The 12,007-nt window shown below is 37.5% G+C and overlaps 2 protein-coding genes across 2 annotated transcripts in view; one reads left to right on the top strand and one right to left on the bottom strand.

The window, feature by feature from the left end:
* prkcz (protein kinase C, zeta) overlaps window positions 1-4,378 on the bottom strand; it is a 111,739-nt gene extending 107,361 nt beyond the window's left edge. The window contains exon 1 of the mRNA XM_084087362.1: window positions 3,777-4,378. Within this exon, the coding sequence (XP_083943488.1) occupies window positions 3,777-3,847 (71 nt within the window). The 5' untranslated portion in view covers window positions 3,848-4,378. The remainder of the gene's footprint in view (window positions 1-3,776) is intronic.
* A 2,279-nt stretch (window positions 4,379-6,657) lies between these two features.
* On the top strand, window positions 6,658-11,989 carry LOC311066477 (uncharacterized protein). Its single transcript, XM_084087703.1, has 8 exons — window positions 6,658-7,227; window positions 7,373-7,408; window positions 8,143-8,460; window positions 8,552-8,863; window positions 8,938-9,252; window positions 10,169-10,318; window positions 10,393-10,448; window positions 10,845-11,989. Exons 1-7 carry the CDS (start codon window positions 7,194-7,196, stop codon window positions 10,428-10,430), a joined length of 1,203 nt encoding a protein of 400 aa, XP_083943829.1. The 5' UTR covers window positions 6,658-7,193; the 3' UTR covers window positions 10,431-10,448; window positions 10,845-11,989.
* The last annotated feature ends 18 nt before the right edge of the window (window positions 11,990-12,007 follow it).

Here is a 12,007-nt window from a genome sequence, read left to right as displayed (position 1 = left end):
CAAAGGGGGGCTAGTATTTTAAAATATGTTTAGTAGGCTATACAAAGTATAAAGTGTATATTTCAGCCTTTAGTCATGAGAAAAAAAGCTTGTTGACGATTTTTCACCATAGTTTTCATTAACAAAATTAACACTACCAATTTTTTATTTTAATTTTTTTCTAAAAACCTGAAGTCTAATCCAATGAAAAACACAGTCCGTTAGTTTATGTGGGATAACATCAAGTGCTTTAGCATCAACAAAGTTTTTTTTGCTAACTTCTGCTATAGATTTAGCCACTAAGACCAGCCCCCAACACTTCAACCACAAACCCCACCCTTAAACATATCATCAAACCCAAACCTGCAAAATGATTGACAAGCAGAAAGCATTTCTGATTGGCCAAAAAAAAAAAAAAAAAAAATCAGGCCCTTCCCCTGGCACATTTTAGCTGTTTGCATAGCCTATAGGGCTGTCGCTGAGACTCAAGGCATAATGGAATATCAGTATCTGTCAAGTAATAGTGACATTTTATGTTTGGCAAAACAGCGTACACTTTTTATCAACATGACAAACAACTTCTGTCTATTACAAATGTACAAAGCTAAAACGTGACACTTCAGGTGACTCACAGGCAATTTCCCCGTAGAGATGTGCTATTTAAAACCGTGTAATCTCTCTCTTGATTGCTCAACAATGAAATGTTTTGGACTGAAACCGAGAGGTCTGTGCTTGAATAAATAGTGCCTGGAATCTGTGAAAAAGTGTCATTATTGAGGCTTATAACTTGTTGCTAGGCAACTGCCTGGCTCAGGTTGTCAGCCAGTCACCAAAATTTCTGTCCCGCCTGGTGCTAACTTCCTCCAAAATATTTTTAGAAGTGGGAATCACCAAGGCTTTCAAAATGCACTAAAAAGGCTGACCCAAATTTAGAGAGCTCTTTTACACACTCATGTAAGAGATATTTTACACTTCCACAGACAGTGAGGAACTATATTCACTCTTCACTTCCTATACCAAGTTCACTGGCACGCCAACAGGTAATTGTGCTCTTGATTCAAAGGTCTTTCTCCACCCACTAAGCTAGCTGGACATAATGTTGCATAAATATGTAAAGCATGCAGTTCAACAATGATGTATTATCTCATGCTTTGCTATATGGAATGCAAAACAACCACCCCAGAGATGAATATTAATATAAAAAAGCAAAGAATCCATGTTCCGCATTATTTGAAAAACTAAGTAAATAAGTGAAGTTAAATATTACATTTGAAACAGAAGACAAAAATACAATCAAAGCCGATTTTTTTTTTACCCCATAAAACAGCATGAACTTACAACATGAAAGGCTGAATGAAATGAACGAATGAAAGATTGAACTTTCTCTATCTAATCTCTTACATTTTTCAAAACTGTATTTATACAAAAGTAACTATTTTGGAGTGTTACCTTCTCTAATTCAAGGTGTGAAAATGAATATTACTACCAGTTGTAACAAAGATAAGTGTTAAAGGGGTCATATGATGTGTTTTCATGGTTTCCTTTTGATTTAGTGTGTTATGTAGCTGTTGTATAAGATCTGCAAAGTTACAAAACTCAAAGTCTCCCACAAAAAGATTTATTCTATCTAAAAGAATGCAGAACCAGACCTAGCTGAAAAGCCTCGATCGAATTCTCCCTCACGTCACTATGTGGAAATATTTGCATAATGCCGCCCAAATGCATACGCAAAGAAAAAAGGCATGGCTTCAGATAGTTATCCAAGTATGTTGCCACCATGTCGTGGAGACACTGTGTGTTTCAACGCGAAAGCAAAAGCACTTAATTTGGTGGACTTTAACGTGGACGCAATTAGGAATCAGTGGTTACGATATATTTACAACACTGTTCCAGAACAGTACAACTTTAATGTTTGAGTGTGTGCAGCGCGTTTAACGGAGGACAGTTTCCTGAAGCTGGGAGAGTACAAGGTTATAACATCGTATCTGAAAGTTAAGAGATTTGTAAAATTAAAAACTTGCCACTGTGAAATGTTCTGCTGAAGTCACGCTTGCAAAGTTGGTTCCGATCGATCGGCTTGGCCATCTGTATTATCAGACTCTGGCTCGAACTGATATGGTCAAATTGACGAGTACGACATTATTAACTGTCTTAATAATTGCTTTGGAAGCTGAAGCTCGCGATTATGGTAAGGGGCTTTACATTTCCGACAAATGTTTGAGGTCTTTGGCCAATCACAACGCTGGTCTGCCTCAACGCTCGTCAATGCCAAAATGATTGAAATGGCCAATCAAATCAAAGAAGGCGGGCCTTACTGTTCACAGAAGATGAGTGCGAATTCCAATGCAACACACTAATGTGTAAAAGAATGCGTGGTAAGATGTAAGTAGCAAAACATTTCATATTTGACAACTTTTTGTATGACAGAAATGGTCAATGACCGACAGGCCTAATATCCAGTGACGCAAACTTTTGAATAGCCATTTTGAATTAAAAATATGCTATTATATAGCCTACATGATTCATGTAATTCATAACTGAAAGTGACGTTTGCGTTTTTCGAGATATTAGACACGAATATGAGTGAATGTGGGCGTATTTTAAAATAAATTATTATTTGCAAATTGTTTTAATTGATTCCTTCATAACTACAATTATAACAAGAACTTCAAGAATTTATTTTTCTTTATTCGCCTAAATCCCTTTTAATCCTTAATTCCTTAAAATCAAATGACGCCATATTCAAGACATGGTCAAGGCCTTGTTTAAGAATGCTGTACGACTACACATTGAGGTTTCGAAAACGAATCTAAATCATTCACATTGTTGACCAAAACCCAGGTGATATCACCCTCTGTGCACTGAAGCTGCTGAGTGATGATGTGATTAATAACAATGATTCACTATGATGCATGTAGACAGTGCATGTTTGTGTTATCTCACTCTCTCCTGACCGCCTACATCATGGCACTTTTAGCCAAAAGCATTTAATCAAAATATAAAGCCTAGATTTTAAAGCCTGAGGAGGATAATTACAAGTTGGAAACAGTAAACAATTCTCTATTGTTTAATGACAGAAGACACAGCAGGGGTCAGAACCAATGCAGCCAATTCAAGCCATGTCACTAATATTCCTTCAGTTCAAGCTAAGCTGGTGGAATAACACTGATCTGACTTCACCTCTTCAAAAGATCTCTCAAGCAACCATCAGAATCAAAAATGTCTGAAGGTGATTGAATTGTCAACACTGAAACTTGTCTTTTATAATAGGCTACTAATCAAAATCCTAATAAAAGATGTAGGTATGCAACAGCATACAGTAGAGGTGTTCTGAGCAACAAGTGGCAATAAGAGCCACACAACAATATGTCATACTGAAAAATGCACTCAGTAAGTTACTGTTTACTTCTAGCTGGTCAAAAACATACCAACTTTGGTCAATTGCATGGCTGGTGGTCATGTGATGTCAATATGGTGGCACCCATGAGATGGCAACATGCTTTAAGTAAACTAAAAGAGTCTTCATACTTTTAATGATATTTTTCAAAATATATTGTTCATTTCTTTATATGTAAAACGTCTCCAAAATAACTAAATATACATCTGTTAAAAGTCAATCAAATGAATCTTAAGTTGAAAGAAATATCAAAATATTCAATATGTCAAAGTTTTCCAGGTGTGGGAGGGAAGTTCTGTTTACATTAATCTGCCAAAAACCGGACATATTCCGACCTTTGACGCCACTGAACAGCAGGCCGACTTTAAACCATTAACCTGTGAAAGTTTACAACACTCACCCTCCGTAATGCGCCTTTATTTTCACGTATTCCGACGGCAAATCCATCACCGATCCGTTACTGACAGGCATTATAACTCCAAAAGTCTACAAACACTCCCTTGGGACAGAAATACACAGCCTCTGTCTATTAAAATACGATATCATATGTAAAGTGACATAATTCCGAATGAACTGTGTCAGTAGTCAATCTTAACGCTTAACGCTGTCCAGTGTCACGTAAACGTTGAAATGATCCACATCGCGAGCGCGTTATTCAGCTTCTTTCCGGTACGCTGGATTTTACTGTGTCTTCGCTATGGTTACTCATAGGGGCGGAGAGACACAGAAGTATGGCTACTTCCAGGGCTGGATTGGCCTCGGAATCCACCTGTTGTTCACTTGCGCTTCCGTGGGACATTCCGTGTCGCGAGTTAATATTCCAAAGTGCACTTCATAACATCATAACCGCTCGACAGCGTGTTTCGCGTGGCCACCGTTCCATTATTCGATCCGCCGTGACGTCAGCGAGGAATGTGCAGATTCCATGAACGCTTTTTTTTGCAGGTGGATAACGGTTTGCACAGAGTGGGTCCAGCCGGACTCTCTCTCTCTCTCTCTCTCTCTCTCTCTCTCTCTCGGTAGAGACTGAGTGCTTATCCAATTAAACAGAAGTAGGTCGGTGAGAATAGTGTTCAGAATAATGCACGTGAATGGGCTGAAAACTACTCCTGAACTCTCGAGAAAGATGCAGGCTTAACAATTTGGCTGTACATAGTAGAATGAACATGGTTTGGTCAATATTAAAGATGCACTGAATTTTTTTTAATTTTTTTTTTTTTTTTTATCTTGACTAAAAAATCATTAAAATGACAGACTGCAGGTAAGGGTGGGGTCACACACACGTCACGTGTTATGTTAAATTATCGAAAAGTTCCATTTTAATTTTTTTTTTTTTCAAAGTGCAAACAAGTAGGCTAATAAAAAAGGAACAAGTTTATCTGAGCCGTTGACCTCATGTTTCCAGTTTAAGTTATTGAACGAAGTACTATCTGAAATCAAACGCGATTCACAAACATTGCATCATGACACCAAAGGTGATTTATCATCCTACAAACTCTAAACTAAAGTCTTGTTTGACTCCCACCTTGAGGTTGAAATTTGTAAAGACAACCTAAGGGAATTAAATCAGAAACCATTGTTTTTCAGTAATGATTTAATTATTTTTAATAAATATGTTTTATTTGAAATAAAACTTTCTGCTTTAGTTTTCTGTAACATCGTGTCTTGATATCAGGTGCATGGGTAACACTTTACAAAAAAGTTCGATTTGTAAATATTTGTTAATAGTTCAAATTAACTAGCAATGGAAAATACTTTAACAAATATGTATTAATCTTAGTTAATGTGAATTTCAATATATTAATAAATTATTTAATCAGAAAGTTGTATCTGCTAATACTCTATTTAATGGACCTGAGCTAACATGAACTAACAATAAACAGTTGTATTTTTATTAACTAACCTTAACGATGATTAATAAATACTGTAACACATGTGTTGCTTATTGTTGGTTAAGGGTACCTGCGACTCTACAGAGGATAAGCAGTTTAGAGAATGGATGGATGAATAGATGGATTGTGTTGTAATGCTAATTGTATCCACTTTGTGTCGCCACAAGCTCCTTCACTTAAATGCTTCCATGTAGATGTCGGATAAAATAAATTCCACCACCGCTTTATATAAAAGTTATGATCCTGATGCTCCAGCTAATACTACTTGATGATATTATTAATTGTCATCAGTACTGTGAAAACGGAAAATTAATATAATACTTAAATATGAACAGGAAATAATAATAAATACATATGATTGAAAAATAACATGGCATAAAGAAAACATATTTTACACTCCGAAATTAGATTAAAGTGGTGGATACATAAAATTGCTGTATTGTAGGTCTCACACATAGACGGTCTCACAGCAGGGTGATGTTTATATTTATGGTGTCATTAAATGGTGTCTCTAAATGTGTTATTTTTCCACCTCTAAACCTAAATTTGTTTCAAGCCCTCAGGCAAATCAGCGTGGTCGAACGTTTTTATGCACATAAAACCTTGCGCAACGTCGCAGAACAGAAAAACATCTACAGTTAATGTCTACACACTCTCCTCGTCTTAATCACTGATGGGACGTCTGAATCGTTTGCGCAAATCTGTTCATATGAACGGTTCATTTAAAAGAATCTGTTTAGAAGACGATTCAGTGATTCTTGTGCGTCCGAACATATACGTCATCGCGTAGTCCTGCATTTTCCCCAATAACTGTTGTTTATTACGTTTATTAATACGGCTGTTGGTAACACTTTATTTTACAATGTCCTTGTTACATATGTTACATGTAGTTACCATAGTAATAACAGTAAATTATGCATAATTACATGCAACGAACCCTCAACCAAAACCCTAATCCTACCCAAAACATATAGTAAGTACATGTTTTATTATTATTACTCGGTACTTAAATATATAACTACACTGTAACAATGACACCTTAAAATAAAGTGTAACCCGGCTGTTTAATATTATTTAATGTGTCGTTTGTTTCAGATTTGCCATTATTTAGCTTACGAGAATGAGTCATTTAGAAACTAATTTGTATTTACATTAACATTCATTTACATATCTGGTCGGGGAAAAAAACGTTTTGATATTTAAATTATGGATGTAATTTAATCATTAAAACAAACTCTGTTTCGTGTGTGTATATTGGTGGAAAGTAACATACAATAAAAAGTAACCTTTCCGCACCACCAGTCAAACCCTCGCTTCACTGCAAATGCTCTTCTGAGTCGTTTTATTCTGTTGATTCAGTCTGTTCGGAAAGGTTCGTTCAAAAGATTCGACTCACCAAAGCAATTAATTCACGAATCGGACGGCGCCAGTCTACTCTGCATTATGACGCTGTTCGTGGGGATACCGAACGCGCGGAGAACACCAACTCACGAAGCGTTACTGAACACAGATTTACGCGGTTATTCCTTGTAAATACATCAGTGTTTCTTTAGTGTCTCGCTCTACAAATAACTCTTTTTACTTTAGGGCAGCTTTAGCATATTAGCCGCCCAGCCCTACAGGTAGCTTCTGTGTCTGACTCTGAATTGTTGTGTGTTATTTGCTATTATCGAGTATTATGTTTTGAAGCCTGGGTTATGGTGGATAAAGTAACTGTATCAATCGCATGGTGGTGAACAGAAACAGTTTAGGCATTCAGAGGTGCTAGTTAGCCAGCTAGCTAAGTAGACTGAAGTGCTATGCATCAACTTGCTCCTGGTCCTCCTCACACCGGAACCGTCAGCTTTTGGGTTGCGGACACTGACAGGGACATTTAGTTAGTTAGTAAATGAACCCTGGCACTTGCGTTACATGGGAAATCTAAAATGTCGAGGATTCTCCTGGGCCTGGTAATGCTTGGTTAGTAAAATACAAATTTGGTTTTAAAATAAATTATTAAAGGAGACCTGAACATTGGCAGCAGCTGCAAACATTCTGATTCATGCATACAGAATTTTAAAATGAATATGTTAATATTATATCATACTTTTTTCTTCTTTTTCAGGATGCAGTGTTGCTGTTGAAGATGTCCATGCCTTTGGTAAGTTATTGGCTTTATAATGCTGTCTACAGAAGGTATTTTCAAACTATTATATATCTAAACTCCTAACTCCCAAATATGATGGTCCCTCTTCTAAAATATAAAAGCGGATATATATTTTTATGTATAGAGACTCATTTAGACTGTGTGAAACCAATGTATTGGCTATTTTGTCTTTGTACCGCTATGTACAAAAGCCGAAACACTTTATTAAAATGATACCTGTAAAATACTTGTCTTATATTAAGTTAACAGCCTATAGTTATTCTAAAAATATCCATTTTTTTTCTATCCAACTTTAGGATATTTGAAAAACATTTTCAATTTAATTAAAATTTAGCTGTATGTTTTTATATTTAGTTTTCTTTAATGTTTTGTGAATGCCAGTCTGAAAGCCCTATTCTAAGCAATCTTAAAATATGGATTAGATTCATTCACATTCATAGTCATACTATAGTATCTAATAATATTTTGAGTTAGCTTTTATTTTGAATTTCTCAGTTTTCTTTTGATTTTGATTTGTTTTAATATTTTTATTAGGTTTTTTTCAATATTTCTATTTAGCTTTCATTATTATTTTATTACTTCAACTTAAATTTATTCATTTCATTTAGATTGTTTTTTTTCTTTCAGTTTTTCATCTAATATTTGTATTTTATAACCAGAAGCGGTTAATAATGTTTTTAGTTTCAGTTAACAATAACAACACTGGTTCATTCACATTGTTTCCACAGACGACCCGATCACCAGACTTGTGAATGACAGACCGGGTGAACGATGTTCGGGGAGAGTGGAGGTGCGTAATGGGCATCAGTGGGGCACCGTGTGCCAGCGCGGTTGGGATCTGGAGGATGCTGCAGTGGTTTGCAGAGAGCTCAACTGCGGCTTCGTGTTGGACATCCCGAGTGGCGCTCGTTTCGGACGGGCCGGCGGAGAGGTGCTGTGGAGGAATGTGAAATGCTCGGGTGACGAGTTTGCCCTGGATCTCTGTGAACGTACCCCCAATGGTGACGTGTGTATGCACAGTGAGGATGCTGGAGTGGAGTGTACAGGTACAAAATTGTTTGGAAGATTTATTTTAATAAGACTGTGTTTGTTTGTTTGTATTTGTTCATAATTCTTTCTCAATCTTTCTCTGTCTAGGAAAACTTCCTGCACCAACCTTGTCAATTCAGTCACGCTTCTATGCCTATTCGACCGGAGAGGCCGTTCACTTCAAATGCACTGCCCTGTACTGGCAGTCCGTCATTGACTTCCATCTGTACAAAAGAGGTGTTGACACACCACTAGTGACCCAGCGAGCCGATCCCAGACAAATGACTGTGGATCTGACCCTGTCAGACCTGGAAAACTCCCACCAGGGCAGCTACAGCTGTCTGTACAGGATACACAGCAAACTGGGAACCTCTCCCTCAGGAAATTCTCCACACAGCAACTTCATCAACATCACAGTCTGTAAGTCGCATCTGCTGCTAACGTTATAATTGACAGCTAAAAGTCTCAGACTAACTTTTATTTTCTCTTCGCAGTGGAGATTCATACTCCCCAAATCTGGTACAACACATCTCCTGAGGCCCGGCCAGGTTGGGTCACCCGAGGCCACAGTTTCAATGTCACCTGTTCCATTCAGCATCAGTATCCTGGAGGCTCCTTTCAACTGCGGCTCATCAGGCCCAACGGGACCGTCCGGCACTCTCTGCCAGCCCTCGCGCCCTCCGTCACCTTCACCTTCTCCAATGCCCAGTCCAATAATGAGGGCTACTACTGCTGTCTCTACAAGGTCCAGACTGGAGAGCGCACATTTATCTCGAGGGAGAGTCAGCCTTTACCCATCTCTATTCGAGGTGAGCTGTGTGGTTCCAGCCCAGGTGGACTTGGGATCTATGTAAACATAAAACCATGTCTGCATTTGTGATCGTAGAAACGACAGGCAAGCGCTACTCTATACTGCTCAAAACTCGCCTTTGAATAGTCAGTAGCAAATTCTTAAAATATGAAAACATACTTGCAGGCCCAGAAGCGCCAGAATGTACCTGCAAAGATGGAATTGCCACACTTTTTAGAATCAGCCTTTGTGCACAGCCGGCCTTGTACACTCCCAGGCTCTGGAAACAGTCCTCTGAAAAATGCGCAGCACACAGTCGAAAATTTTAGTTGTACTGTTCTGGAACAGTGTTGTAAGTAAAGCTTAACCACTGTTGTGTCCTCTTTTGGAAGGCCAAACAAAGTAGTTTGGCTTTCGAAACGAAAAACACAGCGTCACCACGACATGGCGGTGCTGGTGGCAACAATAATACAGCGAGAATAAAAGTTACGCCTTCTTTCTTTGCTTATACATTTGGGCGGTGTTATGAAACTCTGCTCCCACACACAGACGTAGATTTGTGGGGGCGTTTAAATGTAGCATTTTAGGAAGGCGTGGCTGAGCCTTAACTTTTATAAAGAATATCTCTTTAAGTTTAAGACTTTGAGCTTTGTAACTCTGCAGATCTTATATTTGCACTAACAGCTACATAACACACTAAAGAAAAAGGAAAACAAGAAATCGCATCATATGACCCCTTTAAACTACAATTGATGCATAGAATGAAGTCCTTGTCCTGCATTTTGCCTTTTTCGATAATCAGTTACACTCACAACACAATAGATGTACGTCACAATACTAAAGAAAAAATCTGCCGCTACTTCCATTTCATTGTGACTTTTAAGACATTTATGCATCTCATCTTAAATTGGTTTGCTGTTCTATTAAAATCTCAGAAGTTGATCCGGTGATGAGCCCGGTGGTCATCAGTTTGCTGGTATCCGGTCTGACGTTTGTGGTGGCAACATGTGCCATTCTGATTGTTGCCAAAGTGTACTGCAAGAGAGTGAGGAAACCCATTGAACTGGAGCGAGAGAGCAGGACCTGTGAGTAACTATGATTTCAAAGAATATTTAATCATTTGTGTTTCTTTTACTGAGTTGTTTTTTGTTTTTTACAGGTGTTGACAACACATACATTGCCTTGACAATCAAGTAACGGGAGTTCAAAATGAAGGTAATGCTAGTTGTTTTTTTGTTGTTTTTTTTGTGAAAAAAGTTTTGTCCTAATCAGGCATAACAAGGCGATGAATGATACATCTGGACTTTTTCATGCTAATCTGAGTTTTTGTGCCAAAAAGCCAACAAACACTAATAACTTTAATTACTGAACACTGGGCACATGTCACGCCACATGGTTAGGACATGTTATTATATATATATATAAACGGCACATAACTGCATATGTATAATATGAACACAATCCAGAAGGAGGGGGGAGCAATCGAACCCGGGTTTGGACCAGGTGATCAAACCAAGTGGGGGGAAAAAACTAGTTTTATGAACAGACATGGAAAAGTCAATAAAGAAATAACTTCTGTGTGCTGATTTTTGTGTCTTTTTGTTGTTTCAGCAACTAGAGGCTTCTCTAAACGGGTTACTTGGTCCATCTGAGGTTGGCGTTTCAGTGGCATGTCCAGACCAAAGGGAAGATCTAAGTTTCAAGAACCACAGAAACCACCATTTCTTACTATTTGCCATTCTCTGTCAGTAACAGAGAAACACATTTCGATTGTATTTAGTTGGAGGTTTTTTCTTTCTGTGTTAATGGAGACGGGAGGATTTTTATAAGTAAAAAAGTAAATGCTGAGATCACTAGACTTGAAGAGGTGAAATTACAACACAAGCTGTTGCACTAACAAGGTTAAAAGGGCTTTTTAGTTTTTAGAGGTACCATGTCTGACCCATCCTGAGGTCTTCCCATATTGCAGGTAAAGACTGTAAAACTGTGAAATGTTTTGGGGATTTTTTTTTTTTTCTTTCATTTCTTTGTATTCTCTGAGGGGCTTTATAATTTAAAATAATGTATTTATTGCTTTTTCTACTACAATTGTTTTTAAAGAACATGTGTGTATGTTTGGTTAATCACAGGTGGGAACAGGGACAGACAGCCCTAAGACCAACCTCTATCGCATTAGGTCACTACGTTTGCCTGGTTTGTTCATGTTCTCATTGAAATCAAAGTGAACTTACTGAACTCATTATTCACTAGATCTGATTTAATGCTTGAGCAAACAAAAGAACAAATCCTCATTTGTTTCTAACATAGTACAGCGCAATATAATGTCTGTATTTACAAATATTATGGAACAATAATTAATAATAGTAATGTAATATAGGCGTACGGTGAACATTTTAAGCAGCACTACTAATGTTGAGTAAAGCTAAGAAAACAGTTGCAAACACTACAGTAGTATTGAATATACACTCCATTTGCAACAAGGGAAAAACAAAATGTGAGGTTCTAAATCTCATCGGTACAGGCTGACAGATTTGAAATGAACAACTTTAGTTTAAAACACTTAAACATGTTTTGTACCCTCAAAAACGATAGTATAGCAAAATAATAAAAAGGTGTGTGACAACACTACTGTCACTTCCTGTCATTCATGTATTGCAGTGTGTAGAACTAATGGTGGTTCTTTTATTGTAGTTTTTGGTACATGTAATAAAATTTTTACTTTTATTTTGCCATTAAAAACAAAAATCACAATTTTTGACATGCCTGTAGTGTTT

This window comes from Abramis brama, assembly GCF_963993115.1.
Source record: "Abramis brama genome assembly, chromosome: 16".
NCBI classification, from domain to species: Eukaryota; Metazoa; Chordata; class Actinopteri; order Cypriniformes; family Leuciscidae; genus Abramis; species Abramis brama.
Note: the sequence above shows the minus strand (reverse complement) of the source record. Positions and strands in the feature narration are given on the sequence as shown.